Consider the following 25,212-nt stretch of genomic DNA (forward strand, 5'->3'; position numbering starts at 1 on the left):
TGAGGTTGTGTCCAAACTCTAATAAAAAAGCAAGGAAATCTCTCTGATATAGGTCTGGCTCTTAACTATTCAATAAAAGGGAATAAAAAAAAAAAAGGAAGGGAATCCCATGGTCATGAATCCTAGGAAGTTTCTAAATTGGAATTAGGAGACTACAGGGAGGTAGTTTTATCTGAATCTGAAAGGGCAAATTGAGGATCCTGACATAAACCCTGCAAACTGGCCTAGCCATGAGGTAGTACTTCTTAAAGACTGGCATTGGCGAGGGGGAAGAATTTTAACTGACCACAAGAGCCCATTTTATGGGCCAGGACCCATGCAGCAAAGGTGGGCACCATATCATGAGCATGGTGGCATTTCTTGCATGTAATTTGATCCTGGGACTACACATGCATCCTAAAAGCTGGCAGTGTGGGGACCTCGGGTACCAAAGAGAAAAAGAATACTGCCACACATTCTGCCAGATGGGCACCACTATGGAGAAGATCATGGAAACCAAATGGTGCCTGAGGATCAGCAAGATAAGCCAGGATACTTCTGTTGAGAATTGCCTTTTATCAAAAACCCTTCTCTTCCCAACTCTTTTATTTTGCCCCAACTCTCCTTGGCCCCCCAAAATCCTGACATGGAGGAATATTGTTCTGAAGAATTTATCTGACTGACTGTGAATTGAAGGATCCTACAGGTAAACAGCAAAAAGGAACAATCTAAATAATGGTGCAAAGGATGTAGCTAATGGAGGGAGCAGCTTTTATAGGCTATATGTGCAGCTGATAGGCAATAGGGCCTGTTGAATGCAGCCTCTTATTGAGCCTTGTAAATTTGTGGGTGCACATTTTAGTTTATGTCATAGCCTCCCAGTATTCAGAAAATGGGTCTCCTCTAAGGGCAGGTAGTAGTTAATGGCATTAGTTACCAAGTATTCTAATCGCTGGCCTGGGGTAGAACACACATCATGTGCTATGAGTATAGGTGAGAAAGCTTCAAAAATAGAGCTCTAAAACTCCACCACTGCCTTCAAGTATGATGACTTAAATCCAGGAGTCTTCGTTCTTTCTTTAGTCACCAAAAAAAAAGGGATATATCTCATAGCAAGGACTCTTGCTTGTTTAATATCACTGTTGTGAGAACTGATGAATAACCCTGAGCTAGATTCCTTCATATTTTGAAAGTCATGGAAATCTGCCTACAAACCCTTGTACATTACCAACATAAACAAACCATCGCTGTGTCCCTGTTGCTTATACCTTGGTCATAAATGCTCTCACGTGCCTAAAGTGATCTTCAAAATATGAGGCTATTGGGATTATTCCAACTCTTGGAAAGTCACAATTGTACAAATGCTAAGTTATCACTGTGAGGTAATTAGAGGTTATTACTAAGATTTCCATTTGGGTTCTTTTTCCATAGGCATGGTAGAGGACTGGGAAAAATTAATGTAGAAATAATGTTCACTTGGACCTTAAAGTCTCTAATATTTATTGCTAGATTTGTTTGATTAGATGGGACTTATGTGAGAGGGAAAAATAAAATAGCTGCCTCCTGTATAAATTTTATCCAGTACCGGCATGTAGTTTTTATTTGACCATCCTTTGGTGATAGCTGGATCACCATGGCATGAGAATAGGAGTAAATACGATGCTCAGATGCAAGCACCCATGGGTCTTATAAATCTCCCGGGAAAGCCTCTCAGAGAGTTTCTCTGCCTGGGTTCCCTGAGTTGCAAACTATCCTCGTTACCTCCCAGCTGAGCAGCATGCATTACCCTTGTTAACACATGGGCCTCTGCGCCTTTGCCCCCAGCATCCTCTCTAGCTTTTTGGCATCCATGTCAGCCTCTGCTACAAGTTGACCAAAGATGTAGGTAAGATGAGGAAAGAGAAATAGGAAAGCAAGTGGAGGCCAGCCCTGGAGGATGGAGGCCAGGTTGGCTGGCTGAGATGCCCAGCTGTTAGTCATCAGAGTCTTCGTCTCCATCTCCAGCCAGCCTAAGGCAATGCTGGCGGCAGGTACTGTGAGCAGCCAGGTGGGAATCAGTGGGCAGAGGCCTAATAAATTTTCATCAAGTATTCCAAGGCTTTGATCCACAGTGAGGAGTGGATGTGATGGCAGTTTATTACCATATGTGACTGGTGATGTAAATAACCAAATAGAAGGAGAGAAAGAAGAGTAAATTTGCTACATTTCAAATTTTATAGTTGGTTGGTTTATAGATCATCATGGATCAAAGGGGGAAATTTAAGGAGTATGGACTTGACTAAATTATGTGAAATGTCAAGAAATAAATGTTTTTTAAAAAGAAATAAAGGTTATATTAAAGCAGATTCATTTGAAAGAAGCAAATGCTCTTATGAGTCACAAATAGCAAACACAGCAAACGAAATTATTGTCTGGTAGATTCCTGATATACTAATTGTTCCTATTGTATTGTTCTTTATAGATGGCTACTATTACATAGTGATTATAAATCCATTAGAGAAAAAGTACATCCAGTGATAAAATTGAACTGTCAGCAGAGAGCAAAACACAAAAGACAATTATTTTAATCTTGGAACCATTTTAAATTCAAACGCATTTAAAACTATTTTGCAAACATATGACATAGAAGTGTTCTCATGGAATAGTGATTAAATAATCTATCCTACTAGCAAACAACAAAAGCAGATACTCTCTGAAAGTAATCAAAATACACATGCTTTATTAGGTATAATGGCACATGTAATAGACATAAACTTTTTATTTTCACCTGAGAGGGGCAAAACAAATTGCTTCATAATTCCACTCTAAAATGATCTAGACTTTAACCAAGTTTTCCTAAAACCAAATAATACACCATTTCTGATTAACTGCAATGATCAGAACATTTCCCCCTTAGGGGGAAACCCAGCAAGGCTATCATTCAAAATAGATGGTGAAATAAAGTTTTCCAAACAAACAAACAAAAAAAGACTAAAGGAGTTTATTATCACCAAACAAGCATTGCAAGAAATGTTAAAGAGACTGCTGTAAAAATAAAAATTAGAGAGAAAACCATAGGCATAAATAATTAAAATGGCAATAAATAAATACCTACCAATAATAACCTTAAATGTGAATGGATTAAGGGTAGCTGAATGGATAAGAAAACATGACTCAAATATATGCTGTCTATAAGAGATCCACCTCAGAACAAAAGACTACACAGGATGAGATTGAAGAGATGCAAAAAAATAATTTCCATTCAAATGAAAAAAAAAAAGCTGGGGTAGCAATACTCATAACTGACAAAATAGACTTCAAAATGAAGGCCATAGCAAGAGACAATAAATATTACTACATAATACTAAATGTATTGATCTGATAAGAGAATATAACCCTAATAAACATATATGCACCTAATATAGGAGCACTTAAATATATAAAAACCTTATGGAGGATTTTAAGGGAGAGATTGGCAGCAATACAGTCATAGAATGGGACTTTAACACCCCACTGACTTCAATGGATAGATATTCCAGACAAAAAATCAACAAGGAAACTAACTCTAAATGACACACTAGATCAGATTGATTTAATTGACATGTACAGAACATTTCACCCCAAAGTTACAGAATATACTTTCTTCTCAAGTGCACAGGAGTCATTCTCAAAGATAGACCACATGTTAGGACACAAAACAAGTCTCTACAAGTTCAAGACAATTGAAATCATCGCAAGTATTTTTCTTGGCTCATAATGGCATGAAATTAGAAATCGACTACAATAAAAACACTCAAATCATTCAAACACATGGAGGCTAAAAAGCATGTTATTAAACAATGAATGGGTTACCGATGAGATCAAGAAAGAAATAAAAAAACTTCTTGGAAACAAATGAAAATGAACACACAATAACCCCAAATCGATGGGACACAGCTAAAGCAGTTCTGAGAGGGAAATTCATAGTACTATAAACCTATCTCAAAAAAACAAGAAAACCCAGGCAGTGTGGGTCAGTGGTTGAGTGTCAATGCATGAACCAGTAGGTTACTGGTTCAGTTCCTGGTCAGGGTGCATACCCAAGTTGCAGGCTTGATCCCCAGTGGGGTAGTTGCAAGAGGTCATTGATCAATGTTTCTAATGGATGTTTCTATCTCCCTTCTCTCTCTAAAATCAATAAAAACATATTTAAAAAAGAAAAATATTTAATAAATTATCTAACCCTATAACTTAAAGAATTAGAAAGAGAACAACAAGAAAATCTCAGAGTAAGTAGAAGGAAAGAAATAATAAAGATCAGAACAGAAATAAATGACATAGAGAGTTAAAAAATAAATAAGATCAAGGAAACCAAGAACTGGTTCTTTTTAAAGATAAAAAAGATTGATGAAGCTTTAGACAGACTCTCCAAAAAACAAAGAGAGAGGACCCAAATAAATACAATCAGAAACAAAAGAGGTGAAGTAACTAATGACACCATAGAAATAGAAAGGATTGTAAGAAAATGCTATGAAAACTATATGCCAACAAGCTGGACAATGTGGATGAAATGGAAAAATTCCTATAAAAATACAATCTTCCAAAACTGAATCAGGAAGAATCAGAGAATCTGAATAGGTCAATTACAACTAATGAAATAGAAGCAAAAAAAAAAACAAAAAAAAACTTTCAGCAAACAAAAGCCCTGGTCCAGATGACTTCACAGGGAAGTTTTACCAAATACTCAAAGAAGAATTAACACCTATCCTTCTCAAACTATTCCAAAAAAAATCTAAGAGGAAGGAACACTTCCAATCTCTTTTAATGAGGCCAGCATTATCCTAATTCCAAAACCAGATAAAGATACTACTAAGAAAGAGAATCACAGGCCAATATCCCTGATGAACATAGATGCTAAAATATTAGCAAATTGTATCCAGCAATATATTAAAAAGATCATGCACCATGACCAAGTGGGATTTATTCCAGGGAGGCAAGGCTAGTACAATATTTGCAAATCAATAAATATGATACATCACATAAAAAAATTAAAAGACAAAAATCACATGATCAGTAGATGCAGAAAAAACATTTCACAAAATCCAACATCCATCCTATATAATAAATGGCTAACATGCAAATAGATCAAATGGTGGAACAACCGAACAACCAGTCGCTGTGACATGCACTGACCACCAGGGGGCATACGTGGAACATGGCGGATGTCAGCTGTGGTGGGCTGGTGAAGCAGGTGAGCAGGGGCACCAGACCAAGGTGGGGCACCAGCACTGTCATTGGGCCAAGCTTCTGGTGGTTACTGAAAATTCTTTGCTCCCACGTGCCTCAGTCCCACCAGTGGGCACTCGTACCTGCTGCCGGCCCCAATTGCCTCTCAGGGCTTCTACACCTCCCCCTGCACCTGAGCGGCGATTGGGGCAGCAGCTGCCGCTCGCACCCACTCACTGCGCCAGCCCCACTTGCAGCCCCTGCTGGCGCCAGCCCCAATTGCTCCATGCCATCAGCGGATGTGAGCAGGACTGGTGCTATCAGCATGTGGGAGCGGCGGCATTGAGAGTGGAGCTGCCAGCAGACAGGGGACCGGGGCCCCAGTGGAGGGGCCAGGGTCGGGGGCACGGAGGATGGGCTGAGACCGGCCCTTGTGCCCACCGCAGCCTCGCAGCCCACAGTTCCTTTCAAGGTGCACAAATTCATGCACTGGGCCCCTAGTTTTTTATAAAACTCTCATCAAAGTGGGAATAGAGGGATCATACCTCAATATAATGAAGGCCATATATGACAAACCTACAGCCAACATCATTCTCAATGGGCAAAAACTAAAACCATTTCTCCTAAAAACAGGAACAAGACAGGGATGTTTGCTTTCACCACTTTTATTCAACATAGTACTGGAAGCCTTAGCAACAGCAATCAGACAAGAAGAAAATATAAAAGGCATCCAAATTAGAAAGGAGGAAGTAAAACTGCCATTATTCGCAGATGACATGATATTGTACATAGAATACCCTAAAGACTCCATCAAATATAAGTGTAGCAGGATACAAAATTAACACCCAGAAATTGATGGCATTTTTATACACCAATAATGAATTCTCAGAAAGAGAAACTAAAAAAAAAAAAATCCCATTTACCATTGTAAGAAAAAAATTAAAATATTTAGGAATACACTTAACTACATGACATTGAAAAAAAAAGTCAGAGAATGATATAAACAAGTGGAAGAAGATACCATGGATTGGTAGAATTAGCATCATTAAAATGTCCATTCTACCCAAGGCAATCTACAGATTCAATGCAATCCCTATTAAAATACCCATGACATATTTCACAGATCTAGAACAAGTACTCCAAAAATTTATATGGAACCAAAAAAGGCCCCGAATAACCACAGCAATCTTGAGAAAAGAGAACAAAGTTGGAGGGATCACAATACCCAATATGAAGTTATGCTACAAAGCCACTGTGATCCAAAAAGCCTGATTCTGGCACAAGAACAGGCATATAAATCAACTAGAGGCCCAGTGCACGAAATTCTTGCACGGGTGGGGTCCCTAGAGGCTGCTGGCTGCCCGCCAGTGCCTCCTTTCCCTGGCTGCTGGCAGGGATCTTCTTCTGTTCTGTGCCGCTCCCTGGTGGTCAGTGCACGTCATAGTGAGCGATCGAACTCCCAGTCGGTCGAACTCCCAAGGGAACACTTTGCATATTAGGCTTTTATATATATTGATAGAACAGGACCCAGGAATCAACCCAAGCCATTACCCTCAACTAATATTTGACAAAGGAGCCCTAGCTGGGTTGGCTCAGTAGATAAAGCATCAGCCTGAGAACTGAAGGGTCCCAAGTTGGATTCCAGTTGGGCAAATGCCCGGGTTGCAGGCTCGATGCCCAGTAGGGGGCGTGCAGGAGGCAGCTGATCAATGATTCTCTCTCATCATTGATGTTCCTAACTCTCTCTCCCTTTCCCTTCCTCTCTTAAATCAATAAAAAAATATATTTTTAAAAAAATATTTGACAAAGGCAAGAGCATACAATGGAGTCAAGACAGTCTCTTCAACATGGAAGCATTAAACAGAGTAAGGAATCTGGGACGGAAGGTGGTGGATGGTGGGTGGGAGGTAATAAATAAATAGGAATGAAAACAAAACAAACAAAAATACAGTCCCTTCATTAGTGCTGTTGGAAAATTGGACATGTACATGCCAAAAAAATGAAACCAGACTGCCAACTTGCACCACACAAGAATAAATTCAAAATGGATAAAAGACTTAAATGTAAGTCATGAAATCATAAAAATCCCAGAAGAAAATCTAGGTAGTAAAATCTCAGAGATCCCTCATAGCAATATGTTTGCTGATACATCTCCTAGAGCAGTGGTTGGCAAACCGCGGCTCGCGAGCCACATGCGGCTCTTTGGCCCCGTGAGTTTTTAGCAAAGGCCAGCTTAGGAGTACCCTAATTAAGTTAATAACAATGTACCTACCTACATAGTTTAAGTTTAAAAAATTTGGCTCTCAAAAGAAATTTCAATCGTTGTACTGTTGATATTTGGCTCTGTTGACTAATGAGTTTGCTGACCACTGTCCTAGGGCAAGGGAAACAAAGGAGAAAATAAACAAATGGGACTACATCAAAATAAAAAGTTTGCACAGCAAAATAAACCATCAGCAAAATGAAAAGGGAGCCCAATGTATGGGAGAACATATTTGCCAGTGATACATCTGATAAGGGGTTAATATCCAAAATATATAAGGAACTCATGCTACTTAACAAAAGGAAGACAATCCAATAAAAAAGTGGGCAAAGGACCTAAGTAGACACTTCTCCAAAGTGGACATACAAATGGTCAAGAGACATATGAAAAAATGCTCAAAGTCACTAATCATCAGAGAGATGCAAATTCAAATGACAATGAGGTATCACTCACACCTGTAAGAATGGCTGCCATCAACAAATCAACAAATGACAAGTGCTTGAGAATGTGGAGAAAAGGGAACCTTAATATACTGCTGGCGAAAAATGCAGGCTGGTGCAGCCATTATGAAAAAGAGTATTGAGTTTCCTCAAAATTAAATATGGAACTGCCATTTGACCCAGCGATCCCACTTCTAGGAATATAGCCTTAAGAAACTCGAAAGAATATATGCACCCTTATATTCATAGCAGTGCAATTTACAATAGCTAAGATCTGGTAAGAGCCCTAGTGCCCATCAGTAGATGAGTGGATAAAAAAAGCCGTGGACCCTTTACACCATGGAATACTATGTGAGAGAACATGGATAGACCTGGAGAGTATTATACTAAACGAAATAAGCCAGTCAGAGAAAGACCTCACTCATATGTGGAATCTAAAGAACCAAATAAACTGATGAACAAAATAGATTTAGAGACATAAAAACGTGGAACAGATTGATGAATCTCAAGGGAAGGCGGGGGAGGGAGTGGATGGGAAGAGATTAACCGAAGAACTTATAAGCATACTAGAGGCCCAGTGCACAAAATTCGTGCACTGCGGGTGGGTGGGGAGGATGTCCCTCAGCCCAGCCTGCACCCTCTCCAATCTGGGACCCCTCGGCGGATGTCTGACTGCCAGCTTAAACCAGCAGTCAGACATCCCTCTCACAATCCGGGACTGCTGGCTCCCAACCACTCGCCTGCCTGCCAGCCTGATCACCCCCTAACCACTCCCCTGCCAGCCTGATCAATGCCTAACTGCTCCCCTGCCGGCCCGATCGCCCCCAACTGCCCTCCCCTGCTAGCCCAGTAACCCCCAACTGCCCTCCCCTGCCGGCCTAGTCGCCCCTAACTGCCCTCCCCTGCTGGCCCGGTTGCCCCTAACTGCCCTCCCTGCAGGCCTGGTCGCCCCCAACTGCCCTCCCCTGTTGGCCATCTTGTGGCGGCCATATTTGTGAGGGTGTGAGGGTCAATTTGCATATTACCTCTTTATTAGATAGAATGTGCATAACCCATGGACACAGACAATAGTGTGCTGAAGGCCTGAGGTGGTGGGGGGGAGGGACACATCTATAATACTTTCAACAATAAAGATAATTGTTTTTTAAAATTGACCTGCTGCCCTCCCATATTGGAGTAATGAATAGACCAACCATTTACTAAGCATATAGACAACCATTTACAACCTCAAGGACTGACACAGCCAAAACCCTCCTTTGCTTTAGAGTCAAAATTCTACTTAGTCAATATAAGTGTGATTGAGGCTAAATAGCAACTATAATACTTTCAACAATAAAGATAATTGTTTTTTAAAATTGACCTGCTGCCCTCCCATATTGGAGTAATGAATAGACCAACCATTTACTAAGCATATAGACAACCATTTACAACCTCAAGGACTGACACAGCCAAAACCCTCCTTTGCTTTAGAGTCAAAATTCTACTTAGTCAATATAAGTGTGATTGAGGCTAAATAGCAACTTTGGAGCCACTCAGTGGCTAGAACAGTGGCTCCCATGTATGGCCCTTCCTCAGTCACTTAGGGAGATCTTTTTATTTTTTTAATACTTGACAATTTTATTGGTAAAAAAAAAAAAATGTCCTCTGGAGTGACAGCAGTGTTTGTCCTCAGCCTCCCCCTACCCAGAGTTCCCCACACACATACACACACATGCATACACACACACAGCTACAGCCACCAAAATAACCAGCAAAGGAGCCGACACACATGGGAACATGCTATCAAAGAGGGCAGAATTCCATGTGGCGACCTGGATGAGGCGTGGAGGATGCTACTTCTCCATCTTGCTGTTTCCTAACCTTGGGTGGGGGCAGGAGTTGAGGACCTGGGAGATTGGGGGAGACATTCATACCCACATATACATATATCCCAGTAGCAAGGCCTCCCAGATTTGGGGTTGGGGAGAGGTAGGTTGGGAAGGGAGGCTGGGGCCTTTGGCTCCCCAAAGTTTATGGGCAGGGCTGCCAGAGAACAAGTTTGTCCATTGATCCCTCTCTCGTGATTTGAATGTCCCAAGTGCCCCATTAGGGCAGGGAAGGTCTGACTGAGTTCTTCTTGAAGTTGTTAATATCTTTAGAAGGTCTGGAATAGCGTTTGAGGATCGGCATTGTAACCACGGTGCTGTCACTCTTCACCTGGACCAACTCGGGCACTGAGCCACTGACCTTTCTCCGATCCACCAAATGTTGGAGGATTCCCGCCCCAAAGGCATCGCCTTCCACGTTGATGACCGTACAGGTCCGGTCCACTAGCCAGTCCACAGCCAGGATCAAGGAGAGGTCAACTGGCAGGTTGACTGCCTCGAGGATGATGGCCAGAGTGAGGACCCCTCCAGCAGGGACGCCCGCGGTGCCCACGCTGGAGGCGGTGGCCGTGATCAGGATGGTGATGATCATCGCTACATCCAAGGGCCTCCGGTTGACCTGGGCAATGAACACGGCGGCCACACACTGGAAGAGGGCGGCTCCGTCCATGTTGACAGTGGCCCCGATGGGCAGGATGAAGCGACAGATGTTCTTAGAGATGCCGTTCCTCTCCTCCACGCACTGTATGGTCAGCGGCAAAGTGGCGGAGCTGGAGGACGTGGCGAAGGCAGCGGCCAGCGCTGTCAGGATGCCCCACAGGAAGCGGTAGGGGTTCTTCCCGGTGACGATGAAGTACAAGAAGGGCAGCATCAGGAGCCCGTGGATGAGGTGGCCCAGCACGATGCAGAGGACGTATATGCCGACACTGGTGAAGAGCTGCTTCACGTCGTGCATCTCAACGATCTTGCTGGCCACCAGGAACAGGATGCCCACGGGGGCGTACCACATGATCCAGGAGACCATCACCATGGTGGCGTCGTTGAAGGAGCCGAAGAAGTTGATGAGCATCTCCCCATCCGGCCCCAGCTTCCGCAGGCACACGCCAAAGGCGATGGAGAACACCACCAGGCCCAGGATGTTCATGCCTTCCACCTGGCGCCCCACCGGCACCTTCGTCATGGTTCCGTAGAAATCTCCGTCTTCGTAGTAGGTCGCATACGAGCGGAAGGTGGCAGTCACCAGGTTGGAGGGGAAGAAATTCCTCAGAAGATCCAGGATAGAATCCAGCACGGACTTGCTGGTGTCCTGCACGGGGGAGGGGCCCGTGTTGTTTTGGGCCTCGGCGAGGGCGGCGCCGGGCTGCAGAGCCACCGTCAGGATGATGCCGATGGTACTCCCCAGCAGCGTGGAGACCAGGAAGAAGAGCAGCGCCCAGGAGCCCAGGCGCCCGAGCACGCCCGGGTCCAGGCTGGCGCTGCCGTTGATGAGGCTGCACACCACCAGCGGCAGGATGACCAGGCGCAGCATGCGGAGCAGCAGCTCCCCGGGGAAGGCGAAGGCCGCCAGGCGCGAGGGGCCCAGCATGGCCGCGCCCCCGGCGCTGGACAGCCCCAGCCCCAGCAGCACGCCCCCCAGCACGAACAGCATGGTCATCAGCAGCAGCAGGTTGGTGCGGAGGCAGCTCAGCACCGGGTTCGAGGGAGGGCCGCCTTCTGCCTGGCCTGGTTTCGGTTGGGAGGTGTGCTCCACCGCTCTGGACCCTGTGGGGTCTTCCTGCGGCGGGTCGGCCAACATGGTGACCGCCCCGGGGTTTCTCAGCGCCTGGAAGCAGGGAGAGCTGGGGGCGCCAGCCTAGGATGCCGAGGTCCCTTAGAGCCGAGAGTGGCGGAGCAGCCCGGGGCTGGACCGCTGAGGTTCCGGGGACTGTGAGCTCACGGCGCCCGCGTTCCAGGCCCTTGGAGATGGAGTGTCCGGGTCCCCTGTGCTCCCAAGGGTGGGTCCGCAGCCCGAAAGCGGGGAATTGGGAGCGCCTGGGTTTCTTGGTCCTGGGAGTAAGAATACAGGAGTTTCTCACGCTGGGACCTGGGGTCCTGGGCTCGGGAAGCTGTTCCAGGGAGGAGTTGCTGGTGGCGCAGATCCCGGACGCCTGGATCCTGGATCCGGGAGGCGGGACCTGGGGTGCCTGGGTCCTGGAAGCGGAGGGCTCGGGAGTCTAAGTGTGGGGGCTTTAAAGGGAGCTCCGGGAAGAGGGGAGCCAGGCCACTGAGCGAGGAAGGCGGTCCTGGATCCCGGGAGATAAGGGCCCTTAGCCCAGAGGCGCCCTCCCGCTTGGGCCGTGTGGCTCCAAGCCTGAGTCACTGAGGGAGATCTTAAAGGCACAGGTCCCTGGCTCCAGCCTCGAGAGATTCCGGTGGAGAAGGGGTGACGTGCAGCGAGGCGTCTGCTTTCTGGTCTTCCCAGTTGGCTTTGGAAGGCACAGCCCTGTGAGCATTGTACTCCGTGTTCTCGAGGCCCTAGGAATGGTTATGGAGGGAACCATGGGGGAACCATGCAAACTTGGACTCTCTTTCAAGTAAAACAGAAGCTGCTTCCTCCCTAGTCCCTGTCAGCGGGGACGTGGGGCACTGCAAGATCCCAAAGTGCCTTCGGTTTGCCGTACTAAGTAGATGGTCTTTAGGTTCAGTCTTCAAAACTGTGTGTGCTCACATGGTGTATAGTAACTAGAATATTGCATTCCCCTTCTAGACTTACTAACGAAATTTACTTAGACAAAGCTTTACCTGTGAGATGTTGGAAGGCGGCTGTGGTTGCCAATATTCTGAGGACTGTCCCAGATTCCAGGATCACTCATGAGCTCTCCGGACTTTGTTACTTTCAAGAAAGGTCTCTTAGTTCCAGGCCAGTGCTTCTCAAAGTCAAACTACATACAAATCACATAGGACTGGGTGGAATCCAAGAGTCGTTATATGACAAGTACCCAGGCTGTGCTGATACAGCTCATCCTGACAACTGCTGATGAACCAGACCCCTGATGTGTGTTGCTTATTGCTCAGGAGAGCAGTGAGTAGCCCTAAGAAAGGGACAGGTGTACGCAGACGTGGTTGCAATGGTAACTTTCAGAGAGGAAGAGGAAAAAGTGCTGAAAAGATCTGACCTGTCAGGGGCCCTTGAGCAGAGAGGGGAGTTCAGAGGGCTCTGCTAGTCTACATCAAGGTCAGAAGTCGGGAGGAGCCGCACAGAAGGATTCTCAGTGGGGATAATCAGGAGAGCTTTTCACATTCTGGAAAGTTCGTGCTGGGCGTGGCTTACTGGACTTCCCTGGATACTTTATGCACTAGCACTGACATAATTTTGTATAAAGCCAGGACCCACACCCTCAATTCTGTTAAGAGTAGTATCTTCTTGTTTTACTTGGTTTTTCTAACTGTGAGCCCAGCAGCTGAATGTTTAAACTCTGGCCCTGGAAGATTTTTTAAAAGCTTTTTTTTTGCCAGGGAAGTGTGGCTCAGTGGTTGAGTGTCGACCTATGAACCAGGAGGTCATGGTTCGATGCCCGGGTTGTAGGGCGTGCAGGAGGCAGCCCATCAATGATTCTCTCTCATCATTGATGTTTCTATGTCCCTCTCCTTTCCTCTCTGAAATCAAGAAAAATATATTAAAAGGGGAAAAAAAGCTTTTTTTCAGTACCCCAGAAGTACCAAACTGGATTCTCAAATATATTCCCAAAGATTTGAGATGGAAGGACTGTAGTCTTGTAGGTCTTATGATAGTTTTAGGATGACATTGTTGACAACGCATAGTGGGGAGGTGTCAAATATTACTTCCTGAAATGCAAAATGTAACAGTCCCATCACAGTTGATGGTAGGGTTCCAAAAAGGGTGTAGAGAAACAGAAATTAGGCAAGGGTTTCCTGCAGAGCCCAGGGATCCAAAATCTTTTTCAGCCCCTTGAAAAGACAGCGAGGACCCAAAATAGAAATGAAGCTCTCTGGGGCTGACTTTACTCACAGTGCTGGAGGGCTAACTGCTGACATGTGTTTTTACGGATATGGCTGCTAATGGAAACAGCTTCGGGCAAATGACAGCACCCAAGGTTCTCATGTGACCCCTGCACGATATTTGGAGGAACGTGACTTTACCAAAAACAATAAATGAAATCCTGCAGATATCCATATGCTTCAGGCAAGTTCAAGGAACTATTTTGTTGGCCTGAGACCAGGAGTGGAAAATAAATAGCAGGCGTAATTAATTTTTAAGATGTGGTCAACATTATAAAATGAAAATTGATAATAGCTGCTCAAATCTGGCATCTGCATACAAAACAAATTATAGTTCACCATTCAAGTCACAGTTTGTATTTCAGATTACTTAATTTTTCAGTAGAAGTGTGTCGACAGGCATATTCTTCATAATAGGCAGTCAAATGGCAAACGGTTGATACCCGGAGAAATAAGGGATCCGTCTGCAGGCAAGCACAGGCCTGTGACTACCCAATGCCCTGTTGATTCAGCCTTAGAGCCACACTTTCCGATGAAGGGGGCTCATGCATAGAGATGGATACAGAGGATGCAAGCATGGCTCTCATAGCTCATCGGGTACATACATTGTGTTCCTTGTTACTAAGTGTTTGGAAAGATTTAGTTCCCCCTGTAGTGTTCAGAGAGAGTTAAATGCTGTCGGACCATTAAGCTCTGCCCAGTGGGGCAATAATTTTCACACGAAGCTTGTCTGTAGAGGATGTGTTTCCATAGTTCCCTGGAAACCTTGTGTGGAATTTAAATGCATGCTTAAGGACACACCAAGGAGGGAAGTGGTACCAAGTAATTTCCACATCAACATGGCATGGTGTCTTAGGAATCAAAGGGAGTGTGAAAGTCAGGAGACAGACATAAGCCCTCGGGGTTTTATTCCCAGCTGAACTCCGGGTTCACCATGCCGGAACAAGGTGGTGAGAAGCTCGGGGTGTGGAAAACTGGGCCGCAGTGGGCCTCTGTGGGCCACGATCAGTCTCAGCTCCTACCCTAGGGAAAGTGCTGTGTGCCGCACCCCAAATGACACTTGGCAGCACTCATCAAAGAAAACGTAGGCGCACTTACTTTACGGGGAAACAGCGAGGCCTCGTGAGGGGAGCTGGCTGACCTCAGCGCTGGAAGGAGAACTAGCCCACACACTGTTTATGAAGCACGTGATTTACGCCCGCGTGGCACTGACTTGGCATCCTCTCGAGGGAAAGACTTGCTTCCTGATTTGCGATCATCTGTGAAGGAAGTCATAATGGGCCAGGCTCGAGGTGTCGGGGAAGAGGGGACACATGATTTGAGGAGGAAACGCTCGTGATCCTTTCTTCCATCTCCCCTCGCATCTCCCCGCGTCTGTTGCCTGGGGACCCTCATCTGGGCCTCGTTAGCCATCCAGCCACACAGCGTCTGGCTTAGTTAGCCGTGGAGGTGCTGCACTGCCTTCCTTCCCCTGCATGGTTCCCCCGAATCCTCATTGCAAGCTGTCCTGGGCGTGGCCACTGGGGACACATCGTTTGGCCGTCACCAAACAGGATGGAGTCTCTGTCCTTGGCACATAGGCCACATGATCCGGATGCAAGAAACGTGAACGTGTGTATTTTAGGCATTCGCCTGAGATGGTGCCCTTCTGGGAAAATTCAGAACCATTTCTGAGGAGGTTGCTTCAAGCGATGCTTGGAACCCATGTACAACTCTGGGTTATCCACAGGTCAGCCTGCGGAGGGCGGGCAGGTGAGGCAGTGATGGTGTTTTCACTTAAATCCTGTGACAACATAGAGCTCTCCTCGCGTCACTCCCCATGAAAAGACCGAGGCTTGTTTCAGACTTAGCCCCTGCTCTTGGACTCTGTGGTTTGTCACAGCAGGGAGCCAAAAGACACTTGTTATTTATTGTTCCTTATAATTAAAATGCCACATAGTGGTGACATTCTCAGGCCAGTGTCAACCTCTCCGGCCCTTTCTACTAAAAGCATCTGTCGTAAAATACATCATGAGGGGTCCCTCCTATTTTGGGAAGTGGGGGCATTGGCTCTCAACTCAAGCCTGGGGGCTGAAACCTACTAGCTGTGGGATGTTGGGCAAGCCCTTTCACCTCCCTGCACCTATCTCCTGGTCTCCAGGGGGAAGGTGAGAAGAGGGTTGGTGTTGGATTAAACAATGTAAAGCACTCCCACAGTGACTGGCCTGGAGTCAATGCTCAATTCAATCAACACTCCTTTTACTGTTACCATGGTAGGGTGCACAGTGTGTGCTTCGGATAACCTTTGAGAAGAGTCTCATCCTTGGCTTTGCGTCATTTAAGGCATTTGCACCTATAAGCCTGAGGCTGTGCTAAATGGTCTCCAGCTCAGCTATTCTCTTCAGTTCTGACCATGGATGGCAAAGGAGGCGGGATTCATGGAAGACATTGATCAGGGCACATAGCCAGAGCTTCATGAATGTTGCTGGTGGCATGTTACCTGCTCTCTTGGTCCTAGGAACAGAAATAGGCAAAGGGGGAGAAAGTTAACATATTCATCACCCACTATGTGATGGCACCATGCTGAGTGTTTCTACACTTGGTGCCTCTTAATCCTCACCCCCGCCCCCCAAAACCCTTCAGTGAGGTGCACAGGGCCGGCTCCATTTTCCAGTTGAAGTGATTTATTCAAGTCACAGCAAGGAAGTGACAGAGCTGAAATTGAACTCAGATTTGATCCCAGACGCCCTGAAATATTGTAGACTTGTGCAATTCCGTGTCTCCACCTCTCCCGCCCCCGCGTTCCCTCCTGTGGGTCATGCATACGCTGGCGTAAATTTCAAAAACAGCTCCTTCTTCCTGCTGGACAGGCCATAAGTAAGATGCATCATAATTAGCCATGTCTGATTGACCTCCTGTTGTCCTAAGCTGTAGCCCCTAATTGTACGGTGGTGGGGGTTTTGCTGTGGCTAGTTTCATCATTTTGACAGCTTGCTAATAAAAGGTCACCCCAGGTACAGAAGCGCTCTGATTTACATATGGCGAGTAAAAGGGCATTATGGGAAGTCAGCATCTAAGGTAGGCCTGCGCATTTGTTGCTATCGACACCCATGCTGAGATTCCATAATTGACAAGAAATGCTATTATTAAGCAGATCTGTTGAGATAATTAGCACTCAGGGTTGCATTTTTAATCGGACTTGAATCGGATAATTTATCACAGCAGTAGCAAGCTGTCAGGGCCACACAATAAATACTCATTAAGGCTGAATAAAGATTAACGGCAGGCTGAAAGAAAATTAGGCCAAATGGTAACATTTGATTGTAATATTTACAGTGCTAATTTGGACTGATATTGGCAAAAAGATCAGATCCCCAAATCGAGCTCATTTAAGAAGGAAGAGGTGAAGAGATGCTATGTTGAGATGGCCTGAGTGGGAATTTTTTTAAAACTTGAAATCTTACTCCTAATTGATGCCTCCCCCCACCACCAATAAAAAAAAAATTTTTTTTTGGAGGGCTCATTTGGCACGGCTGTTCCAGGAGCCTTGGTACTCTGCATGAAGAAGATGACAACTCTAAACAGAGAAATGTGCCTCTGGAAGGCGCGCCTAATTTGCTAACATTAGTCAGAGACTGTACTTTTAATTTCATGCAACTCGCTTGTCTCTGGTTCATACATGGGCAGTTTATGGCACTTCAAGTTAATTAGAAACACCTACCATTAAAAACATGCAACGTCTTTAAAGGGAAAGGGAAGTCATTTCAGCCCACTGTATTCCCAGGCCAAGACATTTATGTACTTGCTGATAATTTACAGTACACTAAAGATAGGGAAGCAAATGAGAACATTAGTATTTATGAATACAGTAAATTATGTTGACAAAACCAGTGTGAAAGGTCAGATCCAGAACCCACAGCAAATGTGCAGTTTGTTTATCAAACTGAGAGGCTTGGGTTTTCATGGAAAATGAATTCCAAGGGCTGCCACATTGGGGTGAAACCCCTCCGAAGACCCATGGCCCAGGCAGCTGCTGGAGCCCGGCCCGCCCCGGAACCAGCAGTCAGTGCTGGTGTGGGCCATCCTGGCCACTGGGTGCTGTCATCAGACTTGAGGGACTTCAGCCACATTGCTGCCATCATCAGAGAGCCTTTGTTAAAAGCCTGCTTGTGCTTTGCTGTCATTCTCTGTAGGAAGATGTAGGTGAACCCCAACAGCAGAGAGAGCTCATGTGCTGTGCACAGGAACGCACGCTGCCAAAGTCAAATGAACTCGACTGAAGCAGGGAATCGGAGGTGGGTCTAGGTCACCAAGGGCATGTAAGGTAGTGGCGGGACCAGGCGAAGGGTGTTTGAGGCATCGGAAGGTCAGGGGCAGCTGGGGGAGCTGGTCCGGAGGGCAGGCAGAGGAGAGGCGAGAGGTGTGAAGGCGTTGGGTGGCCATGGCAGGAAGGTGTCGCCTCTTTCATCAGCCTTCACAAGGAGCTTAACCAAATAAACACTGAAGGGGACTTTGTGTTCCTGGGTTCATTTCGAATGGCACAGACAAGGGGCACTCAGAACTGGGGCAGTGTTCCGTGACAAGCCGGTGAGAGGCAGACAGGGGGACCGGGGCAGGGCTCAGCCTTCCTTCCCCCTCACCCGCCCCCCCCCGGGACCCTGGGAGCTGCTCGCTGCCATCGCACTGGAGGTCCTGACCTGCCCTGCAGTGTGACCCACCACCTGCCTCGGTCCTCAGACCCGTCCTCATTGGTGGCCACAGAATAAGCTTTCACCCTCAGCTAGAAAGTGATGGGGTAATTACAGGCAGAAAGGAAAACAGCCCCCAATTCTGATGTACTCATCTCAGCAAACATAGCATGTAGACTTGTGATGGGGACGCAGGGATGAAAACCGATCTGAGTCCTCAGCAAAGGTTCTCATGAAGTTGGGAGACAGCCCAATCAGTCGCTGTATAACAGGTCCTGTGGCGAGTGCCAGATGTAAGAAAGTCAACATCAGGGTTGCTGCTGGCAAGGGGGCAGCAGCCTGTGGCCTCACCCACAGGGCCACCCCACCTCTAAAAGGCCGCCCTAGTGCTTTGCCTAAGCCTGCTCGCTGCTGAAACTGCCATAAGAAGGACGTGGAGGGGAACGAAAGGCCGAGGTGAACTGGCCGCGAGGACAGGGCACAGGGCCATCTGCTACAGGGACGCACAGCCCGCCCCCTCTCTCAGATCCAGCGCCCTCGAGCCTGGCTGGCCGCTCTCTGAGTCCTGGGGCCAAGGCAGTTCCTGGGAACTGGACCCTGGAAATAAGTGAGGCTTTCTCTCCTCTCCTGCTCTCCTCCGTCTCACTATTTCCCCCCGGTTCTCGGTCCTCACCCAGCCCCCACGCCACTCTTCCCACCTCCTTTGGCTCAGCTCCCTCTCAGCTCACCTTTGCTAAGCGGGGGGCTGATAACGGAAGAGTTTTCTTCCTCCCAGGAATCTTGGTGGTTTTCAAGCACTGGATTCCTGATAGCCAAACGGCTCCCCAGGTCCCCACGCAATGAATCTCCAACTGTAGCATTTCGTTGGTGTATTTTGGAGTGGAAAGGTCTGCTCTGTGCTCCTCAAACCACACGGCACGGCCAGCTGCTGCTTGGCTCTGCAGCACTGGGGTGTTTGGGAGACATGGCCCAACGTCTGGTTTTTAGCTAAACAGTGATGGGGGTGAAAGAGGCAGCATGCCATGGTGGAAACGAGTGAGACGCACTCCCCGCGCAGGGGCAGAAATTGGTTTTTCAGGTCTTTAAAAAAGAATCGTTAAAAGCAACCACACAGCTATTAACAATAACAGCTGCTGTTTATTGAGCACTTACTGCCAGGCCCTGTTCAAAGCACTGTGTGTTGTATTAATCCGTGTAATCCTCACATCTGTATTAACCCCATTTCACAGGTGAGGTAACTAAGGCACAGAGATGTATAGCATGCCCAAGGCTGTAGCTCCAGTGAGAGGCAAAGCAGAGATTAACATGCTCTGAATCTCCTTGGAGGTTCAGTAGCAAAGAGCTGCTGTATATATAGACCAAGGAGCCAGGACAGAGAAACGAGTTTTCAGAGGATTTTAACATGAACACAGCTGCCTTGGTGTTGGGTTTCAGGAAAGAGTTAATGTTGAAAAGTTAAGAGCAAAATGAGCCATGCTCCTATGTACAATGTCACCTAGACTTCCTAAAGAGAAAAAGGTATAAAATAGTAAGGTTCAGTCCTGGCCAGTTTGGTTCAGTGGCTAGAGCATCGGCCTGTAAATCAAAGGGTCATGGGTTCAATTCCTTGTCAAGAGCACATACCTCTGTTGCAGGCTCCATCCCCTGCCCTGGTCAGAGTGCAAATGGGAGGCAACCAATCAATATATGTGTCTCTCTCACCCCCACTTCCCCTTTCCCCTTCACTCTCTCTAAAAAATCAATGGAAAAATATGTTTAGGAATAGTGCCTTGGGTGAGGATTAATATATATATATATATATATATATATATATATATATATATATATATATATATATCAAGGTTCACTTGAGGATGCATACCGCCTTTCATTCCGACAAATAAAAATGAAACTTGGGCCCTGGCCAGATGGTTTAGTTGGTCGGAGCATTGTCCAAACAGTAAAAGGTTGCAGGTTTGATTCCTGGTCAGAGCACAGACCTAGGTTGCAGGTTTGGCACCTGGTCTGGGCATGTGGGAGAGGCAACTGATTGATGGTTCTCTCTCTCTCCCTCCCCCCTTCCTCTCTCTCTCTAAAAAATCGGTAAAGGAACATATCATCAGGTGAGGATTTAAAAACAAACAAACACAAGTTTTAATGGACAGTCCTATTCAGTCAGGTGTGTGAGATTTCCTAATGGAGGATACAAAGCTTTTTCATAGCATATTGATTCTATTGTTATATACCCATAAAAACAAGAGGGAATACTGATTACCTAATTTTGTTTCTTATTTGTAAGCAATAAACCTATTCTACTGATTTTTTTAGTGTTTTCAAGGCAGTAATTTATTTTCTAATTAGTACATATGCTCTTGGAAGAGAAGGATCATATTTTGTTTGCCTCTGAGCAGACCGGAACCAGAGTCTGTCACGGAAGCATCCTAAAGGCAGACATTCAACAGCAGCAAAAGTAGTTGCTGCCTTTATTGAGTATCGACTTTACACCTCATTTAACCCTCACAACAGCCCAATGGAGTAGGCATTCTGTTGGTCCCATTTTTCAGTTAAGGGAAGCAGGCCAGGCTAGGCTGAGCAGTGTGCACAGGGCTGTCAGGGGCAGAGTGGGGTTTTAAACTTTGCCTGAAGTTCCTCTCCTGGAGTCCTTAACCATTAAGCTCGCCTGCTTCCTTGTGGAGTCAATGGCTTGGGTACAAGAGCTTTCTTGCTAATGCCCAGGTCTTTGGGTCTGTAGGACGTATACCCAGAAAGGGAAGTTGGCCAAGCTTTAGCAACTCTAGTTGACCCAACAATAAGTGCATGAAGACAGCCTGACACCATTGGCAAAGCCTCCCATTGAGATTTAGGAATGAGTCACATGCTCGTCTAGGAAAACAAACAGAGCAAAACTGAACGTTGGGACAGGAAAGCCGGGCACCTCTGTAACTTGCTGTGTAATGGGATCCGTGAACTCAGAGTTACCAGGCGTGACGTGATTACAAATATTTGGCTATGATGAAAGCCGGGAATGGTATGAACATATGTTTAGCTAAAGCACGCGGTTCATTCTGGAGGGGATAGTAAACAGGGGCTCTTCCATAAGAGCAAATGAGAACACGTGAACAGCAAGGCTGGGCTTTGGGGCCGTCCTAGACCATCAGCAAGCGTAATAGGTCATCAGGGTGGGCATGGGAATGCGTTTTACTCTTTACCGCCTTCCCCTGTCATCAGTCTCGGGAGAAGTAAACAAGTGGACACAGTAAAGATGAAAGCCTCCATAAGCTTTCAGGAAAACTTGGTACCTGAGTCTGTGCATTGGCTATAAACCAAGCAACATGCAAAGGGTCCGTGCTGAGCTTTCTTTAGAGAGTGCATAAATGTGCAAATAAAACATAAAGCACTGTTGAGTAGCAGTAACTCAACATTTATACTGTAACATTAGACTGTGTCCACTGATAAGCTGTGTTTTCCATAATGGAAACTTGTATTCATTGACCTCACAAGGAAAGCCGGCCAATGGAAATGAAGCGTGTTGGTATAGACGCAGGTGAGTAAGAGGGTTGGCAAATTACTGGTCGCACTGGCGGCTGGAGGAGCCATGTTGTGAAGACCATGCTAAATGAAATAGTTAAAATAAGCAGCGCTGTTACTCTGGTCACCAGAGAAAACATGTCCTCTTGGCAAGCGTGTATTTTTTCTCACTTGCTTTTCCTTCCAAACTCTGCTTAACCCCTCGTTCTTTGGGTCATCTCTCTTTTCCCTAAAGTGAAAGCAAAGGGGGAAAAAACCCTTTTTTGATGACATGTGTAGGAAAAACAAATGAGGAATGATGGTTGAAGCTTGAACAATCATTAAAGTGTTCCTGTTTACAGATGGTCTTGTTTTGCACATCCCGGGGAGGTCCCATTCACAGGGAACCAGGTCTGGGCCAGGCAAGCAAGGCACTGAGAGTGGCACCTCCTTAAACATTTGCTCTTGCCACACCCTAGCCCCAGGTCTGCATGGAACTCTGACCCCCACCCAGGTTCTGGTCCCACTTCTGCTGCTGACAGCCAGGTGACCTCACCCAGGAGTAACTGATTCCTCCTCCAACATGGTGGTAGGGGCTTGGAACCTGCAGGATCACAAAGGCTATGGAAATTTTATAATTTTCATATAGATAATATCTTACTTTGCCAGTGAGGAGCAGTTGAAAACTCTTCATTTGGATCTTTTTAACAGCTTTATTGAGATATAATTTATGGAGCCTATATTTCACCTATTGGAAGCATACACTTCAATGGTTTTAATATATTCAGAGTTGTGTGCCCATTGCCACAATCTAGTTCTGTAATATTTTCACCTTAAAAGAAACCACATACACATTCGTTTTCACTCTATTCCCCCACTTTCCCAGCCCAAGGCAACCACTAATCAACTTTCTGTCTCTATAGATTTGTCTGTTCTGGACTTTGCATATAAATGGAGTCATGTGTGACCTTTTGTGACTGGCTGCTTTCACTTAGTATAATATTTCCAAGGTTTACCCATGTTAATAGCATGTATAGATATATTGTTTTATTGCCAAATAATATTCTCATGTTTAGATATACCATATTTTGATTATCCATTCACAAGTTAAGGTACATAGAGTTCTATGTTGAAGATCTCCAAACTCCCAAAAGCAACTCCATAATTCTATACATTTTCACTAGAAGTGCCTGAGGATTCCCATTTCTCTACATCCTCACCAACACTTATGATTGTCTGTCTGTCTGATCATAGCCATCCTAGTGGGTGAGAAGTGGAATCTCACTCAAGTTTGGATTTGCAGTTCCCTCATGGCTAATTATGCTGAGCCTTTTTTTATGCTTATTGGCCATTTATATATTTTCTTTGGAGAAATGTCTATTTAAATCCTTTGCCCGTTTTTAAAATTGGATTATTTATCTTATTTTATTGAGTTCTAAGAATTCTTTAAATGTTCCTTATCAGATATTTAATTTGCAAATGTTTTCTCCCATTCTGTGGCTTGCCTTTTCATTTCCTTGATCTGTCATTTCCAACACAGACGCTTTCAGTTTTAATGAAGTCCAATTATCTATTTTCTTTCGTCGCTTTGGTGTTGTGTCTAAGGAACCATTGCTAACCCAAGGTCGGGAGGATTGACTCCTAAGGGTTTTATAGTTTTAGCTCTGACATTTAGGTCTGTGATCCATTTGAGTTTATTCAACTGAGTTTTGAACTTGACAAAATGACCTTTTCTGTGGATTGGATTAATTTTGTCCAATTTTTCAGGCAGGATGTGCAGCCGGAATGTAGCTGCTCTAGCGACTGCCCCCCAATGTGCCATCCGTGAACTGTATTTATCACAGGGAGCATCGTCCACCGGGCCTCCAGGCCACAGGAAAAGTCCTTGCTGCTTTGTAACCTCTGCTTCGTTTTTTATGGCTGTGAAGTGCCCTTTAGGTGGTGCTGTTGCATTTCTTCTCTTTTCTATCATTTTGGCGAGGAGAGGATTTATATTCTGCTTTGGTAAGCCACATTAGTTACTGGAGGGAAAACATTACACCGAAACAGAAAACTCAAATACTGCATTTAGGTGCCATTTACCTGACGCTCCTCGTCTAATTTACATTCTTTAGGATATTACTCGTTGCACATAACTCTCTCCCACTTGGTTACTTTGAACATGCGCCTTAACTATCAAGTGAGCACGCCGAGATCTGGGAGCGCAACTGGTTAAGATCTCCATGTGGAATTAATGATGCTTCGCAGCTCTTTCAACTTCCATGTGGCTAATTAAAAAGTAAAACTTTCAAGTGGTTGACTTCCTAGAGAAACGCATTCTTCGTGTTGGCTCTTTGCAAAATGCCCTTTCTGTTAAGGAACCTGTGTACAGTTTTTACATCTCATTTCCTGGATTATCTTCCCCATGCCAACTCACAGTATGGGACATGAGGAAACGGCCTGCCCCCCTCCCTTTTTTAACCACTTAAAAAATTCCCAGGAAGGTTTTTTTCCACTCCAACTGCCTTCCCATTATGCTCTGCAGCCTGCCAAGCTTGCCAGAACTCAGCAGGTAGCCCACATGGTATGCGTGTCTGTGTGAGAAAGCTCCCCTGATGTGGACAAGATGTTGGTTGTAAAATGAAGTCAACATCTTGTCCACAAGTGTGCAAAAATACAGTATATCCGCAAGCACCACGCCATAAAGGATCTGTAGTTAACTATGGCTCTATTGTCATAAATGTGACTCAGAGATCAAACCTTCTCCCTCTCGGGAAGAAAATCTATAGCCAGACTACCTCTTTTTCTTGGTACTTTTCCCTAAACATCCAGCATCATAATATTCATGTGTTGTTGTTTTTAGTAAACTGGAGAGTCCCAAAAGGAGGGTTGGGGAGAGATTTTACGGTCGATTTTTTCCAAATTTAGAAGCAGTTCTTCTGGTTTTCTGGAGCTTACATGTCAGTCAGTTCTCAGCCCTCAGAGGATCGTTTTGGAAAAACATTGTTCGTAGCTATCAGTCAGCTAATGATTATTTCCTATCTTTGCCTTCTCTGTCGGAATTCAGAGTTAGGCTGCACTGCATGCCTCTTGGGCCGTGGATTGGATGGCACCAGACTGGAGAGCATTCTAATGAGCATTTGCTCCTCTTTGGCCGACTTTGACCAGGAGCATTTGGGGCCACGTGTAAAGACAACTCATAGGAGTGAGAATGTGCGTATGTTTACTGAAAGAAAAGGGTGGAATTTCAAATTTTGACATGTTTGAAGGGGACATTTAATTGCTTTGCTATATTTACACTTGCCTCAAATTAGATTCAGTTTTGTATGTATTTCTCTCCCCCATTGGAC

The 25,212-nt window shown here is 45.5% G+C and overlaps 2 protein-coding genes across 4 annotated transcripts in view; one reads left to right on the plus strand and one right to left on the minus strand.

Annotated features, from left to right (window-relative positions):
- The window catches only part of JAZF1 (JAZF zinc finger 1), a 300,096-nt gene that overhangs the window by 196,406 nt on the left and 78,478 nt on the right, over window positions 1-25,212 (plus strand). The window lies entirely within an intron of this gene.
- Window positions 9,952-11,526, minus strand: LOC307108393 (neutral amino acid transporter B(0)-like; the record flags this gene model as incomplete). Its single annotated transcript, XM_079786364.1, has 1 exon — window positions 9,952-11,526. The coding sequence occupies one exon, from the start codon at window positions 11,524-11,526 to the stop codon at window positions 9,952-9,954; it is 1,575 nt and encodes a 524-aa protein (XP_079642490.1).

This window comes from Cnephaeus nilssonii, assembly GCF_951640355.1.
Source record: "Cnephaeus nilssonii genome assembly, chromosome: 12".
In the NCBI taxonomy this organism is placed as follows: Eukaryota; Metazoa; Chordata; class Mammalia; order Chiroptera; family Vespertilionidae; genus Cnephaeus; species Cnephaeus nilssonii.